Here is a 20,691-nt window from a genome sequence, read left to right as displayed (position 1 = left end):
AGTTTTCATTTTCATCCACTCTGTATAAATACAGAATGTCTCTTTAGAAATATACCCAGGAACATCATGAGTTTTCAAGCATATATTATTCTAATACAAGATTTTAACAACTACACAGTATTTATGCATAATACATTTCATTCCTTATCTACAGCCTTTTGGACTTTGATTCAGAATACCAGGAGCTCTGGGATTGGCTGATTGACATGGAATCCATCGTGATGGACAGCCATGACCTGATGATGTCAGAGGAGCAGCAGCAGCATCTTTACAAGGTTAGCGCTACCGTTACTGCCTTTACCTAGCTATAGAAGATCTGATTAGCTTGACAAGTCTTTCTCTCACAGGATATCACTGCGTTCATTGTATGTATCATGGTGTCTATTAGAATTCCCTTCCGTGTCCCCAACCTCATTTCCATCCCCTTTGCGCTGACAGGCTGCACCGACATCATAATTGCAAGAAAGTTCCCTTTATCACATTCTATTTGGCATAATTCTATAGAAGGACAAAGATTTGTCTTCAAAATGAATAGAAATAAATGAAACTGCATTAATAAATAGACTGAAACAAAATGAAGGAAAAAAATAAATGGTAGAATTTAACAAAATGTGTTTTGATTGGAGCTTTCAGCTGGATTTTTATCCACCTTTCAGACCTCATCTGCAAAGAAAGAAATCTGCCTTGATTTTGGTTTGCTGGTGCCTGGATACAGGACTCTTCCAATTTAATTTTTATTAGTTATACATAAAGCAGACATTGTCATGTTAAGTCATCACTCTTATGATTTCAGAAAAATGATTTTGAACTTGCATATTGATTATAGGGTCTTCATCTAACATATATATATATCTTTCTGCACACACACACGATTTCTCTTATTTGTCATAGCAGTCTTAGCTCAGAAGCTTTATCATTTCTTTTAGATAGTACTTTTAAGAAGTTCCCAAAAATGTGTGATTTGATCCTAAAATTGTTTCAGAGTTCACTGTGTGTCTGAGAAGCTGTAGTCTATGGGTCTGAGGGGTGGTGGGGGAAAGAAAGGAGGGGCTTTTGACAGAAATATCAGGCTGCAGTAAATCTTCCTCATTTAGGCAATTTTTATTGGAGTAATTCTGACAGTTGTCATCCTTGAATTGCTTTGAGCATATGGCATATTTCAAAGAGCAGATTGTGAATCATAAAAAATAAAATTAATAACTAACCACAGAACCAGCAACAGTATAATGACAAGAAACAGCTACCCTCTAGCTTTTTTTTTTATTTCTTATCAAATAAATAGTACATTCAAGGTCAAATAGAAGTTGTTTTCTTTCGTCTATGATTGCATGAGTTGATAATTTCTTAAATATAATTTATTTTTTCTTACTTTGGCATCCTAATTTTTTGATAGTCTTCTTTCATTCTAGTATTCCTAATTTTAGGCCTTTTGTTTAAAATACCTAGTGAGAAAGGGTTCTCACATGAATTAAAATATGTCTATAAATTGAAATATAGTTCAGATGCAAAGTTATTTAGGCTGCAAGTAAGTTTAATTCAGTGACCTCCATTTCTTGCTTTCACAGTAATTTCTTATTTTTTTCTAATGATGTCTTTTTCATAACATTCTAAATACTTAATCAGACTTAATCGCACATTAATTGTCTAGGCTCAGAAATGAACAATGTCAGAATGGGTAAAAAGTTTCTTGCAAATCTAAAATAGTGTTTTGGTAGTGCCTGTCCATATAAGACCAGCTTGTACTATGCCTAATCTAACCAGTATTTAGTCCTATACTAAAAAAAAAATCAATAAACAGAAATGTTAAGGAAACAATCCATCCCTAAATATGAAAAGGAACAAAGATTAATCAGTATTTTAGGTACTCTAAGTATTTTAGGTACTATTTAGGCTACTTCCGTTTCCGCTATCCAAGTGTAACCATTAAGTATATTTACAGATGGTAAGGCTGGGTTAATAATGCACAGTGAGAAGAATAAAAGAGGGAAATAATTTAAGAATTGGCTTGCAGTACAGTATGATGGCAAAATGAAGAATATTGTATGTTCAAAATGGGAGGTATTAGTTTCTTAATATTATGAAATTCTTTATTATAATAGGCATGACACTTCCAAAAACAGAAAGTTTGTGTCAGGGAGAGTAGTTGAGTCTGTAGTCTGTGCAGCACAGACAAATCAGGACTGCTTCCAAGCACAGGCAACTTACTTCTGCAGCTTCCGCAGAGAGGTCATCTGGTAATTAATAGAGCCCCTAAACCAAAAGTACCTATCTGGTCACTGCAAAACCACTTGAAGAAGGGTAGAAACAGACTGCAGGCCCTCCCACAGTGAGTATTCTCTCCATATACCTTTCTAGTGAATGCAGCAAGCAAATTGTTAAGTTTTGGAGGAAAGACTTAACTAGGAATGTAGAGTTTGGTTAAGAGATGACTGAGGAGTGTCCATAAAGCAGGAGGAGTATTTTCAGGTAATGTAAAAAGCTTGAGTGCATAGCATTAAGATCCATTAGCCTTCAAAATAAAACAAAGCAACAACAAAACCACAAAAAAAAAAAAAATGACCAGAAAACACCCCCCCCCCCCCCAAAACCAAAAAACTACAAAAAAAAAACCCACTAAAAAAAAAAAGTTTTAAAAAAAACCTTCCAAAGAAGTGTTGTTGAAAGCCCCATAATTTCAGACATTCAAAAGTAGCCAAAAGAAAACATTAGCAAATGTAATTGGAGGAACAGTTTTGCATTAGTGAGGAGAGATCAGATAAATCGCTAAGGTCTTTATCATCCTCAGTTTCAGAAATTTGTGTAAGGATGCATCATGCCCTCAAAACCAGTATTTGTAGTTTTATAAAACTAGCCTAGTAAACCTCTCTTCTAATCAATCATGACACCTTTTTTTATTTTGGAGGTTCTTACACAGAGCCATGAATGGTCTAGTGCTCACAGCTAAGGGGCAGGAGCACTGCCTACGCTTCACAGTGAACACAGCCATGCTGGTCTGTAGGGAGAGAAATCTGTAAAGAGAAATTCAGGCAGCTATTCTCAGAATTCCTCAATGACATGGGGTGTTATGAAAACACAGGTCCTGCTTTAGTTATTCTTTATTAGTTACAGCTTTAAATGTGAACCTGCTAATTGCACTCTCTGCATTTTGGTGAATTCTCCTAAACCCATAGATCCCTCTTCTCAGTTATTGAGCTGACAAGAAATTGCACCTCTGAGCCAGCTCAGCAAGGCACCTCTGCCAGGGAACCTGCTGTGGTATCACTATTACCAGCAGTAATCATTGTCCCTGAGGAGTCTATGTATGGGAAGGAGCAATGATAAAACAGGTAAATCGGAAGGGAAAAGCATACATTAAAGCAGCATAACATAATATATAAATGCTAAAATTGCATATGGGAAAATAAAATATATTTTCATGGTCAGACTATTTTCCCAGTGCTCTATGTTCAGATTTAATATAGATTTAAGTCAACTCTCAGCTTAATTTTGCTTTGCAATATTCCAGGAGCTTCATAGATTTTTTTTTATGAGGATACTTATTACCTCTCTTTAACTAGGTTTTATTTTGCCCTTAATATAATAGGAGGAGCACAGCCATATTTTTTTGTATATCTGAATATGTATATATGACTTTCTCTAGATATTGTAGATTTCAATGCAAAGATTTACAAAAAGAGAAAAATGTTCTTTCTTGCTATGCTACCCCATAGCCGTAAATGATTTCAGCTTTACAGTCTTAAACTAGCTAATGATTTAGAAAATCAACTAGTATTTGATAAAATAGCAGTCACAGAATGAACTGCTGATGGTTTATTTGTCCTCTGGTGCTTTATCTAAGTAAGAAAAAAAATTAAAAAGAGCATTTCCAAGGTTTTGGACTCTGGCTTTTTTGTACCACTGTAATAGTTCAGTTTAACACCAAATGTATCATGTTTATTTCATTTTAATCTACTGCATGTGAGTCTGATCTCATAAGCTCTAAGTAAACAGAACTTGCATTGACTTCAGTTGTATTCATACACTGGAGGATCAAACCCAAGATCCTTCATACTAGAGGATCAAACCCAAGGAACTTAAACTCTGCTAATTAGCCCTTTAGTGGGAACTTGAGTAATTCTGTACTTTGAATGTTCAAAAATGAAGCAAATCAGTATTTACTAGACTGTGGAGATTAGAAATGAGTATACTAGGCAGAAAAGTTAATGATAATTCTTTCAATTTTCCTCAGAAGATTAATTGCAGAACTTAATTGTGTTAGATTAAAACTCCATTTAAATAAGTGCAGTATGATTGTTAAAATTGTTAGTATGTTCAGAATAAAATTAACTAAACATTTTAAAATATCAAATCAAATAAATATTTTTCTGTCTGATCACAAGTAATGTATAGTGGGTTTAATACAAACTGCATAAGCTGTGAGTCTTTCCCAAGTAAGTCTTGAGCAACAAAGGTCATGATAGATGGAAAAAGACCCTTACATAGTAGTGCAGAGATTTTGAAAACAAACCAGTTGACACAGCTTTAAAACAGGTTAACTGCTGAACTATTTCATCAAAGGGAAGCGGCTCACTGTATTAAATAACATGAAAACGCGCAGCAAAAGCTACAGATACCTTTCAAAAACAGTTGAGGGGAAAAGAAAAAAAACCTCCTAGCAGTTTTTGTTTCCCTACTGGAAGCTATCCCTCATCGGAAGGTGCAGTTAATTTTCTCCTCTGGGTGTGCTGCTGCTCCATTGTGCCTTCCTCCTGGCTCAGTGTGCTGCGGCCCCGAGTGGATCAAACAAACCGTGGTGAAAGTTTCCCTCATTTGCATCACTTCTAGACAGCCCTGTCGTACTCTTTGCTGACAGGAAATCACTGTCTTTGTCACCTTTCTTCAGTGATCTCCTTTTGGCAGAGATTGGCCATGTGACCAGGATTAATCACAACAGTTCTGGCTCAGAACTCAATGACATGTTTTCCTCAGCACTTCAATAATGGTGTAGAGGAGTCAGTAGGAAATGACTGCATTAATTTCAGAGTGAAAAGATAATTAACACTTAAGGACTTAGTGCTATAACCTATGGAGCTATTATTCAAATTAAAACTAATTTATTGAAAACTTGTGGGAAAAAAAAAAAAGAGAAAAAAAACCAAAACAACCAAAATTGTCCTTTAATGCAACTTAAAATAATCTTATAAGAGTCACAGAGTTTGAAAAGAAGCCCAAACTAGATTTAATGTGATAATATAAATACATAAAAATTTACACATTTGAAACTGGAGACTAAAGTATGTAAAGTGCTTACTTAGATGATATGAATAGGATAATGGCAAACAAAAGCAGCAGTGTGCTCCTAGAATGCTGTGCTTCAAGGAGTTTCCTTGGCAACAGAAATGCAGTTCCAAAAGTAGACAGAACTTTCCTCAGAAAACATACTATTAATAACAACCTTCCGGAACAACTTGGAACAATTTGACTACTTGGCAATAAAATGCCAAGTGTTCTGCAAATTAATCTAACACATAACAGTTATATGTTTCTCTTGCCCATAATTCTCCTGAACTGGGGGACTGAGTTCTCTGCTGTTAGAGGATACAAATGTGCAAAGCAGTTCCAAATGCTGTGCAAACAGAGAGAGGGCTCAAATAGCATCAGCCTATAAGGATCAATTAATGTCTTTCGTATCATTTTAACTTGTAAAACAGATTAGTTTAATTGGATTACTTCGTTCCATTTAAAACAAGTTCTGCGTACCTACTGAAGCCACATTGTTGTTCAGTTTTTATTTCAAGCAGATTTTCCATATAAAGAAAACTTATTGAAAGATTAACAGCCTGTAGAGTGATATATTTGGACAATATGCTTTGGGGACTGGTTATAAACTAGAAAACATGAAGAATTTTGCTCCTATACTGCGTGACACAGGATAGCTTCTGTCTGTCTGGTAATCTGTCAGTGCCTGCATGGAGCTGCTAGAACAGTCGCTGGTGGAAAATGGTGATTGTCACTTTGGAGGAAGCTCTCAGCACACTGCAGGAATGAGCCTCTTGTAGGTAGTAACTACAAATATGCTATGCATGCAGTATTTTTAGATATGTCATCATTTCTGTATGAGCCAAGAGAATAAACTAATTTCAGATTTGCCTTGCTAATAGGAATCATTAGGATTCCACTAAAGGCCATAAATTTACTGGACAGGAAAGGTAGGCTTTGCTACTACCTTGACTTTTCCTGAATTCTCAGATCTAAAGGTTAAAAGTAATCAATATCTCATTGTGCAGCCTGATAATAAGTAATAACCATGATGTTAAAATCTAAATGACTGCAGATAGCACTTAGGTGTGTTAACCCATTTGGAAAGGCTTTTTAATTGCAACCAGAATAGTCATAGTTTGCTAATAAACGTTTGGGCTACCTTGCAAAAATCAACACATTTTTTAAATATTTCTTTAATGCTATTAGCAAATTATGTCCCAAATTATGCCCCAAAATCAAAACTTTTATTTTATCTGACACATGTAACATTTAAAAAAAAAAAAAATTATTCTGATAAATAGTATCAGTGATGGTATTAATTACCAATAGTAAATTACAGCACTCTGCATACATGGATTGATACATGCCTTAATGGAAGTTATGCCTTTGACATTGTAGTATGTTTTTAACTGTCATAGATAGTAAAATAATTGAGCTGAGTTTTGCACAAAACTCTGACATCAGTTACTGTTCTTCACAAAGTTCAGTAATTTCTATGTACTAGGCAGCTTGTTTTTTTTCCCCAACAGATTAATCATAGAATCATAAAATCATAGAATCAGCTATGTTGGAAGAGACCTTTAAGATCATCAAGTCCAACCATTACCCCAGGACTGCCAAGACCACCACTAAACTGTGTCCCTGAGGGCCTCATCTCCATGGTTTTTGAACACTTCCAGGGATGGTGATTCCACCACTGCCCTGGGTAGCCTGTTCCAATGTTTGATCACCATCTCTGTGAAGAAAATTTTTCTAATGTCTGATCTAAACCTCCCCTAGTGCAACTTAAGTCTGTTATCTCATGTCCTATCACTTGTTACTTGGAAGAAGAGACCGACCCCCACCTCTCTCCATCCTCCTTTCAGGTGGTTGTATAGAGCGATAAGGTCACCCCTGAACCTTCCCTTCTCCAGACTAAACAACTCTGGTTCCTTCAGCCATTCCTCATAAGACTTGTGCTCCAGACCCTTCCCCAGTTTCGTTGCCCTTCTCTGGACCTGCTCCAGCACCTCAATGTCTGTCTTGTAGTGAGGGGTGCAGAACTGAACACAGCATTCAAGGTGCAGCCACACCAGTGCCAAGTACAGGAGGATGATCACTGCCCTAGCCCTGCTGGCTGCACTGTTTCTGATACAGGCCAGGATGCTGTTGGCCTCCTTGGCTGCCTGGGCACAGACTGGCTCATGTTCAGTGGTGTCAATCAGCACGGTCAGGTCCTTTTTCACTAAGCAGCTTTCCAGCTACTATTCCCCAAGCCTGTAACATTGCATGTGGTTGTTGTGGCTCAGATGCAGGACCCAGTACTTTGACTTGTTGAACCTCATGCCATTGGCCACAACCCATCAATCCAGCCTGTCCAGATACCTCAGCAGATCAACACTCCCACCCAACTTGGTTTCTTCTGCAGATTTACTGAGAGTGCACTCAATCCCCTCATGCAGATCATCAACAGAGATATTAACACTAGCCCTGACACTGAGACCTGAGGGACACCACTAGTGACTGATTGCCTGTCCTGGGTTCAGCTTTAATGGTTATTTTTCTACTTCCTAGTAGGTGGTACAGTGCTGTATTTCAGCTTCATTCTGAGAACAATGCTGATAACACACCACTGTTTCAGTTGCTCAGCAGTGCTTACCCTGATCAAGGACTTTTCAGTCTCTCATGCTCTGCCAGTGAGGAGGGGCACAAAAAGCCAGGAGGGAGCAGAGACAGGTTACCTGACCCAAACTAGCCAAAGGGGTATTCCATACCACAGCACGTCATGCCCACTATATAAACTGGGGGAGTCACCCTGAAGGGCAGATCGCTGCTCAGGTCAGGCTGGGTATTGGTTGGTGGGTGGTGAACAATTGTATTGTGCATCACTTGTGTTTGTTGGGGTCTTTTTTCCTTCCCTTTTTAGTTTTATATTCTCTCCCCTTGTTATTTCCCTTACTGTTATTATTATTGATGGTAGCAGTAGTAGGTTTGTGTTACACCTTAGTTACTGGACTGTTCTTATCTCAACCCATAGGGTTTACATTCTTTTGATTCTCCTCCCCATCCCACCAGGAGCAGGAGGGAAGAAGGGTGGAGTAAGCAAGTGGCTGCATGGTTCTGAGTTACTAGCTGGGCTTAAACCACAACATTGCCAACTAGATGTGATATCATTAAGATACCATTAAGAACCTTCATGACTTTCCACACTAGGAAAACCCATTGTTTTGATTGAGAGGTCTCAGAAATGTCTGATACCCCGAGCAGTAAGAATCTGACTGCTATCAGAACATCAACTAAATAAGTTCAGGATCTGACACAGCAAAGTTTCCTAGTCTGTTATTGCAGGGAGTGATGAAATTGGTTAACTCTTTCTATGCAGAGTATTTTCACTTCAGTTGCATTAGAGGACAGAGTGAAAACTCCTTTGTGACACATCCTATAACAACCAGCTCATTTTTTCACTGGTCCATATGTTTAATTTCCTTCCTACTTCTGGCAAATTTTGCATTTTAATAAGCAGAAGAGAAAATAATTTCTAATGAAAATTTTACTTGAAGCACTGAAATGTTGTTGTGATATCTATGCATAACTACAACAGGAAGACACTGATTATCATGTCTACAGAATTATAAAGTCAGTTTAGAGAGTGGATAAAAAAAGAATATTTTTACATTTTCTGGGTTAATTCCATAATATATTTCAAATGTAAACATGCATTTTTAAAAGCAGTGTCTGTTCTATGGAGCGACTCCCTGTACTTCCACAAGAAATGGCTTCATGCATTTCACAAAAGTGGGTTTCTCCCATTTCTTCCCAGCATGACATTGAAGATGAACTTCATATTTTAGCAAAACAGTACATTTACTGAGCTTGTAGCAAAAGCCAGCACAGCTTTTTGGAGATTAAAGCAGTGTGTCTAGAATGAAAGAGGCATTCTGCTTCAAACAAAAGTAGATGTGTACCACATAGCTGTCATCACCATTCCTTACTACAGCTGCAAAATGTGGACAATTTACAGTTATCACGTCAAACATCTTAGTCAACTCCACATGCTCTGTCTTTGTGCCCTTGCTGGTATAAGATGGTAGGATGAGGTCCCAAGCAGTGAGACCTTAAAGCATTGTCAGATATTCAGTGCTGAAGCACTAATAGTCTGACATGCTCAGCTGTGGTGGTTTGAGTGCATAAGTCCATCAGGAAATTACCCAAAGCCGTTTTCTGTTCATCAAGAATTTTTAGCTTTTAAAAAATGGATACGGCACCTTAATTCATCCCAAAGGATGATGAAAATTACAATCTTCATTGTTTTCTATATGCTAGGACTGCTTAGTGTCCAAACAAGGTAGAAGGAGCCCAAGTTTAGTTTCAGATATGATAAATTATTCACATTCTGTGAAGTACAGCACTTTAACTTAATCATTGGACTAAAAGTCCCTAAGAAAAGGTGTTACACTTGTGCTGTTATATATGCAGTCAAATGCCAGGGACATCAATACCGGTGCTGCAATGTTCTTCAGTACTCTGAATGGAGTAAAGAGGCCATATGATGCTCAAGAACTTGGGCATATTCTGGTTTAAATTGTTCTTAGCACAACCTTTCAAATTTATCCTTTGGTCTAAAGGAGTTGAATTTATCTGTATTTTCTCGTTTCCTGGCACCCTGGCTCACGTGCAGACCACATGTAAGCAGTGCAGAGGCTTGCAGCTGCCCACTGTGAGGCTAGTATTTAATGTATTATGGCAGATTTTATGAAAGTTCATATGAATCAGCTGACTAAAAGCTTCTCATGAAGTGATTTGTGAATTTGCACTCAATATTCACTCATAAAGTCTCATATACAGTAATGGCAAATAAGAGATATCAGCCCGTCATAAAAATGAAGAAGTTCAAAGAAGCCAGGACAGGTTTCCTTTTATCATACTGCATCTCAGAATTTTTAGTCTAATATTTCACAGCTTTTGTTCTGGGTTGTGAAACCATGTGCTACTTTTAAGATCTTATACAATAACTGTAACACGTAAATGGTTCCATCAGGTCAGATAATAGTCCTGTGCAGTTCTCCAGATATTTCAGTTCCATGAGGTTGTTCAATAATTCTGAGCCCACATCATAGAACCATAGAATACCAGGTTGGAAGGGACCTTAAGGATTATCTGGTCCAACTTTTCTTTGCAAGCATGACCTAGACTAGATATAGTCTAGACATAAACCTTACAGAAGCCATAACATTCCACCTCAAGGAATCCCATAGGTTTAGCCTAGCGCTGTGACAAACCACCCTCTGTACAGTGTCTGTGCATGTGCTGCTCTAAAGCTTTCTGCCACTGGTCTCACCAAATAATATGTTGATATAAGATAAAATTAGGAGTGTTAATAACACACTGGCAACATAATTTTGAAGTTGCGTCTGGACATATTCTTCTTGGTTTTTATCAGCTAGGTGGATTAGGCTGGTTTAGAGGGATGCAGACAAAAAAAATTTGCTAGCAAAAATGTGCTTGGCAATAGCAACCTAATTCCTAAAGTTAGTTGCCAATTTCTAATTTACTTTACAATTTCTTCAGCTCATACTCCATGAGAAAATATATTTTTTTCTGAACATGTAGGAATTATGTGCTTTATACATGATATTTTACTTAATAAATGTAACATAGGAAATACTCATCAGTATACCTCATAAATAATCAATACTATAATGTTGTTTTTTTTTTTAAACAAAAACCAAATGACCACAGAAGAACTTTTTTAGGAGGTTTTCTATGTGAAACCCAAATTCACGAAATCTCAAACATGCACTGACGATGCATTCAATGCATACCTATTTAAATCATAAGAAATAAGTTGCACTGATATATACCAGTTTATAATTTCCTGAATCTGTATTTACATGTGTATTTTATTTGTATTTTTATTTTCAGAAATACATATTGTATTTTATATTTAAAATACATAACATAACATATAAAATATTTTTTAAAGATATTTGTAAACTTTTCACTAATTAAGGTTAGGTGATTGTTTTTTTTTTTTTACATTGTGCATATATTTTTTAATACATTGTACCAAAAAATAGCTGCACCATTTGTATGAACTTCTCCTTCTAACAAGGTAAAATAAGTGATCACTATAATTGCATTCATAGTTGTTGCAGTTGTGGTTGTATCAGGTCCAATGGGATCCTAGGGTAGGCTCCAGTCAACTCTTGTGGCCAGTGAGAAATGCCTGTGGTTGTTCTTAACTTCTTGTGGGTACTGATATTTTAGCATTGCTGAAAACATGGTTGCTGTAGAATTTCAGTAATCATGAGCTGTAAATGTTGAAGTTGGCTCTATGGAGAGATGCTTTTGAGGGAAGACAGCAGTTGTACCTTTCACATCCTGTTATTGCAGAATGATGGGTGCTATTACAGATGTGCAGGACATACTCCATTTATGGCACTGAGCAGATCAGCAGCACAGTGTCACATGCTGCAGGGAAAGCGATGGAGAAGATGTAGTTTCCCTAGTAATGTACTGGGAGAAGGGGTCATCTGTGAAGGCTGATTTAGACTACTTGAGGAGGTTCCTCTGACAGGTGATTCAGAGCAGGAGCTTAAGTTAAGCACTCTGAAATAATTTCAGAAGAAACCTTTTCTCTCTTATTTTTCTCACCACTGATTGTATAAAGAGGTTATGAAGATCAGCCTCACTCAGCGTTACCTCTCACTGACTTTCAGTTATCATGAAAAGAGGGGTTTTTAGTACCATTGTGCCATGTCTATGCAATATTCCAGTTTGAAACCCTGCTGTGGTACATCCAGATTTTGACAGAAATCACACTGGAGTTTGATCATCTCTGCTTTACCCATTGATTTTTCTTAGAAATGGGAGATGATAGATACATGCCATTTTTCAGGTGTTAACTTTCTGAAGGTGAACATTAGCCTTTTTGAATGATGTATTGAGACATATATATGGGGTTTTGATGTCCTTTATCAAGGTGAACTATGTGCCTTCTATGTAGGCAGAAGAAGGATAATTCCCAAGATATCTTAGTTTGTTCTATGTGGAGAGATCAGATAAACACCATCTGAGGTGAGACATAGTTAATCATGTGATCCCGCTTTGCTCTCTCAAAAAGTTCATCTCTATTGGTTTTTTTTCTAGTAAGCATACGTAATTTATAGTCAGAGTTCATTTTTCTCCAGCCAGTCTGTAGTCAAATGCCTTATAGTGCCAGTATGGAAGATGTTTGCTTTTTTTATCCAGGTCCCAGGAAAAAAAAAAAAGAAAACAGATCTTTCTTTTTGAAAATATTTTGTTTCTTTATTGTTTCAGTTTGGGTCAAAGGAAAATTCTACTCTTAGAACTTCTGCCTGATTTAATCTTCAGTTATGGGTTTTAGGTGTCTCTTTTTTGTTATCTCTCCACTAGAACATGTAAGGTGTTTATGCCAGAGGCTGAAACATGTAATAGTCTAAATAAATAAATAAAAAAAAAGGAAAGGGAATAAATCAGGTAATGAAAATCACCTCTCTTTTCCACCATTGCTTCTGTACTGAGCTAGGGACCTTTCTGTCCATTCCTCTTGCTGTCAGTTATGATTAAATGCTATGGCCATGGTGCTGTATGAGCCTTATAGTGCTTTTGTGTAGTTAGTTTCCTTGCTAAGTAGAGAAAAAAAATTCTGAGATGCCTACTAAAGATTAGAACGGGTATGAAGATACATATTTGATTCAGTTTTAATAAACATACAGGATAATTTTCTGGTAAATAAGGCCAAACAATATTTCTTCAACTCATGAATACACATGGTAGATTGGCAGCTAACTCACAGTGCCCAGAGGATTAGGCAGAAGCAAATAGATTTCACTGCCAATGAAGACTATTGGTCTGGGCTCCCCCACCATGCCGAAGTTCAAGAATCAATCGAGGGAGTGATTAAAGAGGTAGTTTAAGATTGAAAATATTAAATTCTTCCATCTTATTTCTCTAAATGAGATCTGAGACAACAGTCACATTAGAAAGGAAGTAAATATCTGTGATTACCCAGGTAAAACCACTGAAAATCGCAGGACATAGGTAGCAGTGACTATGAGCACCAGAGTTTTGTCTGGAACTCCAGACAAAAAAAAAAAGGCTTTTCTTTGAGGCAACAGAAACAATGTTTTAGTCTCTAAAAAGAATTGATCAAAATGATGTAAATAGCTCTAAGTAAATTTAAAGCTATAAAAAGATTTTCTTAACCAATACCAGAAACAGAAAAGAGGATATGGTATGGTGCCAGAAACTAGAGCACCCATGTGTAACTGGAGAAATAAAACATTTCTTAATTGTATCTCTTCCCCAGGATCACTTGTAAAATACACAGTTCCTATTCACAGGGAAGACATTAGAGTAAAGTGAATCTAATATATGCCTCCGAAGAGTGGCCAAGCTATCCAGAGAAGTGCCAAAATAGAAACAGCAGAACACACACATAGATGTAAGTCAAAAGAACCCATGAAGCAGGGCAGATGCAGACTGCCTGAAAATGTAGGCTTTTTAGTGTAACATATGTAGTGTAACAGGCAACAGGAAAAGTAGAAGGAAAAATGTTCTTGAAAAAAAGAGCCAGGCAGACACATTGAATATTGCAGTTACCTTTGAAATTAAAGTACAGTGTCTGAAACCAATGAGAATTTAAGGTTTTAATGAAGAAGTAGATACGTGTAATATGACTTAAACAGATCTGAAGTTTCTCAGCATTTTGGCAATGCAGAAGGCTGCAGGCATTCAATTGCTATATTTGCAACTATGCTATTAGATCAATGACTAATTTGATACCAGCTGGATTGTGGAGCCAGCTGCAGTGCAACACTGATAAGGAGCAAAATTAGACTGGAGAGATGCAACCAAGCACTGCAGATGTGCAATGAAATCATTATGAGACCAGTGGATAAATGCAGTCAGTCAGTGAGGAGCCCCTGAAATCAGAGATGTCATCGAAGTTTACTATTGTTTTTCAAGAATTCTACACACCGTGGCTGCTGGTCTGTACAAGCTCTGGTTTCAACTGGAAAGCAATATTCAGAGCAGTACCTGAAAGGAACAGGAAGGTCACTGTGATTGCTCTCTAGCATTCTAGCTGAATATAACATATTTGAAGAAGATTCTAAGAGCACTTAGAGGTTAAATTGAGCTTAGCACAAAACCCCACAAATCACCATAAAGACAGAATTCTGTTAGTCTTCAGTAAAACTACTGAAAAAGGCAACGTGGCAAAGCAGACACCATGCACCCCCAGAAAGTGATGCGGGGTGGATAAATTATCTACTACTGGCCAGAAAATCTGATCACAAAACTGTTGAACAAAATGCTGAGAGCCTGGGACATGTCACAGATTTTTTTTCAGGGCATCAGTGTTCACTGTGATGTCAAAACTGTTTTGGCATATTGATCTGAATGAACAGCACAGCCTGTTTTGCTACATATTTTGCTAACTATCTGTAGGCTTTTATGCTCATCACTCTCAGCTTCTAGAGCTATTCTAGTATAATATGGACAGGCACTCTTAGTCTAGTGAGCAGCTGATGGCAATCTAAACATAGCAAACAAAAATGTCGAAGATGCAATCCCTAACTAACTCCTACATGAAAACCTGGACAGGAGTATTAATCTGAATGCAGAAAACTTGAAAACATTTGAGTCACCTGTGGGTGGCATCTGTTGATTTTTGAAGGACTTTGCTGCTGGCCACGAGAAAACAGGAACCACTCAGGAAACAGGCAGAACCCTTGATAGAAGGACAGGCCAATCTTTCACAGACATGAACAATAGCTTTTACAAATTGTTTGCACATTTGGCAAAACCCCATGGATTTTTGCAGTGGTTAATATAGAGTGACTAAAAACTAACTAACTAACTAACTAACTAACTAACTAACTAACTAACTAACTAACTAACTAACTAAAGTTAGGGGACCAAGAGCAAATAAAATGTTGGGAGGGGGAGAAAGGAAGCAAGATGCCAGTCCTTGAATCGTATTTCAAAGGACTGAGCTTTAGGAGAATCTCTTGGTGATATAGAGCTCCTGTAGTAGTTCCTCTGTCATTTTCCTTTTCCCCACACTGTGCTAGAAGTAGTGAGTGAGTGTAGGTCTAAATTAGAGTTAAAATAGCATTCCTTCAAACAGAAAGCCCTGGTTTCTGAAATCAGTGAAACTAGGGGTTTCTCTCTTGCCCAGAAGCAACAGCACACCTTGATCCCTTCACATCCACAATGCACTTGTGTTCCAGGAGAGGTAATATACCATGGGTTACCTGATGGGCAATATCTCACCTTTAAGACACCATGTGCTGCCTCTAGCTGTAAGCAGACCCACAGCCCGCCTCTTTTTCTTTTTTTTTAAACCTTACTTCAAGTGCTGGATGTATCCCTACAAATTAATGAACAGTACTGAGTCCTCCAAAAAAAGCAGATTAACATAGTGAGGAACCTAGTATAGATGCAAATCAAAGAGAATATAGTTATATAAAGGCACATATCTTCATTTAGTTCAGTTGTATGTAAGATACATATCTATATACATGTATTTTGTCTAACAGCACAAATGCTAAATAAGTAAGCTTTGCTATTCCTGGCATATTTCAAAGTTACTCAGAGTATTAAAATGTTAAGCAATATAATGTGTATTTCATGGAAAATGTTTCTGTTTGGCTCACATTAAGTAAAATTCAGCTCTTCCTGTTATAAGACAGATTAAAAGAGAGGTAGAATATTGCTGGCCCACTGCAGCAGGCAACAGCAAGCAGAAATGGTTATTGTGGGAGATAGGTTGAATGTATGTGAGGAGCTTTTTGTATCTCCTTTCAAAGCCGCGTGTCTCACAAGTTATTTCCTGACAGAATAACAGGGTATTCTCTCTCTGTGAACTAACCATTTCCACAGACAGTGCTCTTCATTGCCATGGTAAACCAGCAGGTAGGAAATTCTGACCTTGGTGCTGATGCATGCTTAAATGATAGCTAAAATTTTCTGGTTTGCCCCTGCGTGTTTAAACAGTGAGGAAATATATTTCCTGCATTTCACCCAAATGAATTCATGACAGAAAATGAATCTTCTACCAATTTCCCTGTTTCCTTCCCTTCAATCCAGTCACTGCACTACTATAATAACTTGCATATCATTTGAAAGCTGTTATGCTTATGAGTGCCTGTATCTGTTCCTAACATCTCTTTAGCGTCTGGGTAACCTCCAAACCGGGAGACCTAAAGTGATGGCAGATCTGATGGTTTAGGCAGTTGGTTCCATTGAAGTCAGCATAGACCGTCTGGCTCATGCATATGATTTGCTTGTGAATTTGATGCAGAGGTCTTATGAGAAGAGGCTTTTATATTGATATTTATGATTTTATAAGGCTAAAAATAGCGCTGAACACCCACCATTTCCAGTTACATGCTTACTTCTTTCCTCTCTGGTGCTTTCTAAATTCTACCCTCCTGAAGTATATGGTACCTTTTCCAGGCTGCATCTTTGAATTCTCTTTGTAGCTATATTCTATGATTCTGTACCTTTTAGCTTGCTGACTTAATCTGGCAGAGCCAGAATTTCCTACCTGAGCACTACAGATTCTAACACCAGTAGATTCTGATTGATTAAATCTCAAAACCAGGCACTCTCCCATGTTCTGATCCCTAGTTGTCAGGTCATCCAATAGTTGAGAATCTTTCTTGAAGTTCTGACCTTAACTCATCTATTCAGGCATCTCAGCTACTTGTCAGTAGTCGGCAGTGACCTTACATTTTACATCCACTTCTTTTGTGAGTCTGAATGTACAATGCTAACAATGGATTGCACTGATGCCTGCTGTCATTGCTTTGTATGGCTGTGAGATGTTTGGACCCAGATCTGTGGGCATAGTAGTCTTTGTTCCTACATACTTTTAAGTAGTGATGCTGGCCAACATAATTTTGTGTAGCCTGTATTCAAGCTTCCCAGGAAAGCTCCTGGAAAACAATTATGTTGTGTTTTTTTTTTAATCCCGATTCTCTTCTGGTCTTTCCTAAGGGGCAGAGGGGTATGTTTTGACACACTGACGTGTTATGGGATTTTATTTTATAAGGTGGCGTGCAAAAGCCTATGAATTTAGCTACTCACCATTTTTAACATGAGAAGATGTTAGTCAACCTTGGTATCCTGCCTCAAGCAGCAGCTAGTCCCAGAAAACCTAAGATAAGATGAAGAAAATAATCTCTTTTCTATATATTTAAATTAGTTCCAATGGTCTTTAGTTGATGGGGTTTATTAATTTCTTTAATATTTATCTTTGAATGGCCATCTCATTTTCTGTTAGATTAAAATGGATAATTAGCAGATTTGACCACCAGGTGGCCTACTACACTGTGTTAGCATACGCCCTAACTCCGTCAGAAGAGTGTACAATCATATTTATTAAAACTTCCGTTGTTAGATGGCGTTATTCGTGAGTGCAAGTGGGGCATTTGCAATCTTAACTTTGTCTTTTTTCTCGTACTAAGCAAATGTAAGTGTAGTCATGCCAGTGGGACTTTTTCAGGATGAAGAAAGGTTGCAAAATTAAAAAACATACATAATGTCCTTAAAGATTTTTACATGGTTAAAATATTCAAACCTTTTTCTTAAGTGCTTAATGGCTTTACCAAAGGACAGTTAATTTCTGTTTCTGGCATTTCTTCCACACTTTATGAAAGAGGAAAAGAATCAAATCAATGCAATGGCAAGTCTTCAGGCATCAGTACAAAATGCCAATCACCAATGAGCTTGAAAAATTACCTTTAATAGGGTTTATGTAGTGCTAGTGTAGTTGTCTAATGTACAAAAGCTCTATGGCCTGTTATAAAATATGTATTAATTAATTTCTTTAAACTTCAGTTCTATGGCAACATATACCTCTAGCATAATAGCTAACTAAATGACCTAAAAGTTGACTCAGATGTAGATTTGAAAAATGTGTTACGAACATGGAGTATTCAACAAAGTATACTCTTTTATTTCTAGAACTGTCACTAATTAGAAAAATATTATTAAGATAGGAAGTACAGCCACTTAAACTAAGAAGTGAAACCACTTTATTTATGTCAATGAAGTGCAGGTACCATTCACAAAAGTTCTGCCACCATAAAAATCAGTCACTTTTGCCAATATTCTCAATAGAATGTATTCCTTAAAAAAAATTGAAAAACCAAGTAAGTAATGGGCTCTTTTCCTTACCCCTCTTTTTTTTTCTTTTTTTTTTCTTGAATTTTTCCTTCTTTCTTTGGAATTACTAAATTCCCTACATAGTGTAGCAAACATCTATTAACCAGGCAAATAGTTATATTTGAAGACATCATTGCAGATTGCTCTAAGCATATGTCTTAATGGGCACAGATCTTTCCAATTCGTATTTGAACAGCCAGATAGCTATCATGACATGCATGATTACCAGGATAGGCTTTCCACAAAGCAGGACCAGAATGTCTTGAGAGAATGCCAGAAAGACAAAAGTTCATGTCTTCCCTAGTGTTTGCTGTATCTGAAGTCAATTCAAAGTATCCTGAATTTGCTTAATATTACTTCACTACTGGGTTTGTGTCCATATTTCCTGCTGCTGCAGTCCTTTCAAGCATTGCTTTCCTTCTCAGATATATGTCTATCTTTTTCAATTTTCAAGATATGCATTTTCCATCTTCTTTAAGTAGAATTCAGACATTAAAACAACACTAACTTGCCAATCTCTAAATCCACTGACATTGCAAGTGTTAGATATATATTTGGATATCGATGCTATAGTCACCAGTTTATCAGTTTGCTTAGGGCACAGAGATTAGCATTTCCATGAGGCAACACAAGTCACCATGAACTTGCAGGGTTTTTTCCTGAAATCAGTTTTACTGCACAATCTTTACAGAACTATTCTTTTTTTTTGAATTGCTGGTTCTATTAATATACTGGTGTTATGCTATGTGCTGATTTCAGAGAAGCTCATTACAAAATGCTAAGCACAAAGAGGCAGATTCCCTGGTCTGTTGAGATCACTTCACATTCAACTTTACAATTTCCAGTGAATCTAGAGCAGTTGATAGCGTGCACTAGAAAATACTGTCCTTGTGGGTGAACATCTCATTTTTCTCCTGTTCCCCATCCTCCTTTACAGCATGAATAGATGCAGACAAAAATCCTTAAGTGAACCAGAGAACCTAACAAGTCAACCCCAAAATATACAGCCAGTATTGTCAATAAACACAAATTAAATCCAAACCCATTCTTTTTCATTTATATCAGGGCTGAGTTATTGAAAATTTGTTTTCTGACAGCCCTAGGAAGAATCAAGAATGCCCAGTGTGTGGCATTTGAGTTCACCAGCCTCTGCAAAAATTGTTCAACTTCTCTATGTTTTGGTGCTATAAAGTGCAATGCCAGAAACACTGAACAGTTAACCGAAGATCAGTGCAAGTTACCTGGTTTCGTGTTTGGTTCTTATAGTAATGTCATGCTTTCACAGACACTCAAGCTATTGGCAAAGGTATAAGAAGATAAAACAGCTAAAACAGGTAAAATTAAACAAATTCAAACTCGAAACAAGTCAAACCATTTCTAACAGTGAAGGAATTGTAGAATCATAGAATGGATAGTGTTGGAAAGAACCTTAAGGTCATGAAGTTCCAACGTCCCTGCCATGGACAGGGATGCCTCTGGATCATGTTGTGCAGGACTCCGTCCAGCATGGCCTTGAACAACGCCAGGGATGGAGCATTCACCACTTCCCTGGGCAACCCATTCCAGTGCCTCAACACCCTCACAGTAAAGAACTTCCTCCTTATATCTAACCTGAACTTCTCCTGCTTTAGTTTAAACCCATTACCCTTTGTCCTGTTGCTACAGTCCCTGATGATGAGTCCCTCTGCGTCATCATAGTAGGCCCCCTTCAGATACTGGAAGGCTGCTATGAATTCTCCACGCAGCCTTCTCTTCTCCAGGCTCAACAGCCCCAACTTTCTCAGCCTGTCTTCATGCAGGAGGTGCTCCAGCCACTTATCATCCTTGTGGCCCTCCTCTGAACTTGCTCCAACAGCTCCATGTCCTTCTTATTTTGAGGACACCAGAACTGCACACACACACACACACACACACACACACACACACACACACAGAAACCCTATTTATTTTTCATCTTACCAAGGAATGCTGTGAATTTTCCATCATTTGCATCTTTGAATCAGGTCTGGGTGCAATACCAAAAGATCTTCTCCAGGCCAGAAATGTGAGCGCTTAATATATATAGAGAAAGTAAGAGTAGGGCACATTTTATACAAATGGTAAGGTTAGATTATGACAATTTCTTGAACTTCAGATCTATGAATCAGCCCAAGTTTTGTCAGAGAATATTTTGGCAGAATGCTGTTAGAGATGAGAAGCTTTCAGCTTTTACCATGCCAGCAAATAACAGTTCACCTTTAGCACAGCACAAATCCTTGAAAACAGACACCT

The 20,691-nt window shown here is 37.5% G+C and overlaps 1 protein-coding gene across 6 annotated transcripts in view; it reads left to right on the top strand.

Annotated features, from left to right (window-relative positions):
* AKAP6 (A-kinase anchoring protein 6) overlaps positions 1-20,691 on the top strand; it is a 280,671-nt gene that overhangs the window by 195,110 nt on the left and 64,870 nt on the right. For all 6 annotated transcript variants that reach the window (XM_057428430.1, XM_057428429.1, XM_057428431.1 and 3 more), the window contains one exon: positions 155-275. In XM_057428430.1, the coding sequence (XP_057284413.1) occupies positions 155-275 (121 nt within the window). The remainder of the gene's footprint in view (positions 1-154; positions 276-20,691) is intronic.

Source organism: Pezoporus wallicus, unplaced genomic scaffold, assembly GCF_028554395.1.
Source record: "Pezoporus wallicus isolate ANWC-B61680 ecotype Strahan unplaced genomic scaffold, APGP_CSIRO_Pwel_v1 contig_3486, whole genome shotgun sequence".
Lineage (NCBI taxonomy): Eukaryota > Metazoa > Chordata > Aves > Psittaciformes > Psittacidae > Pezoporus > Pezoporus wallicus.
Note: the sequence above shows the minus strand (reverse complement) of the source record. Positions and strands in the feature narration are given on the sequence as shown.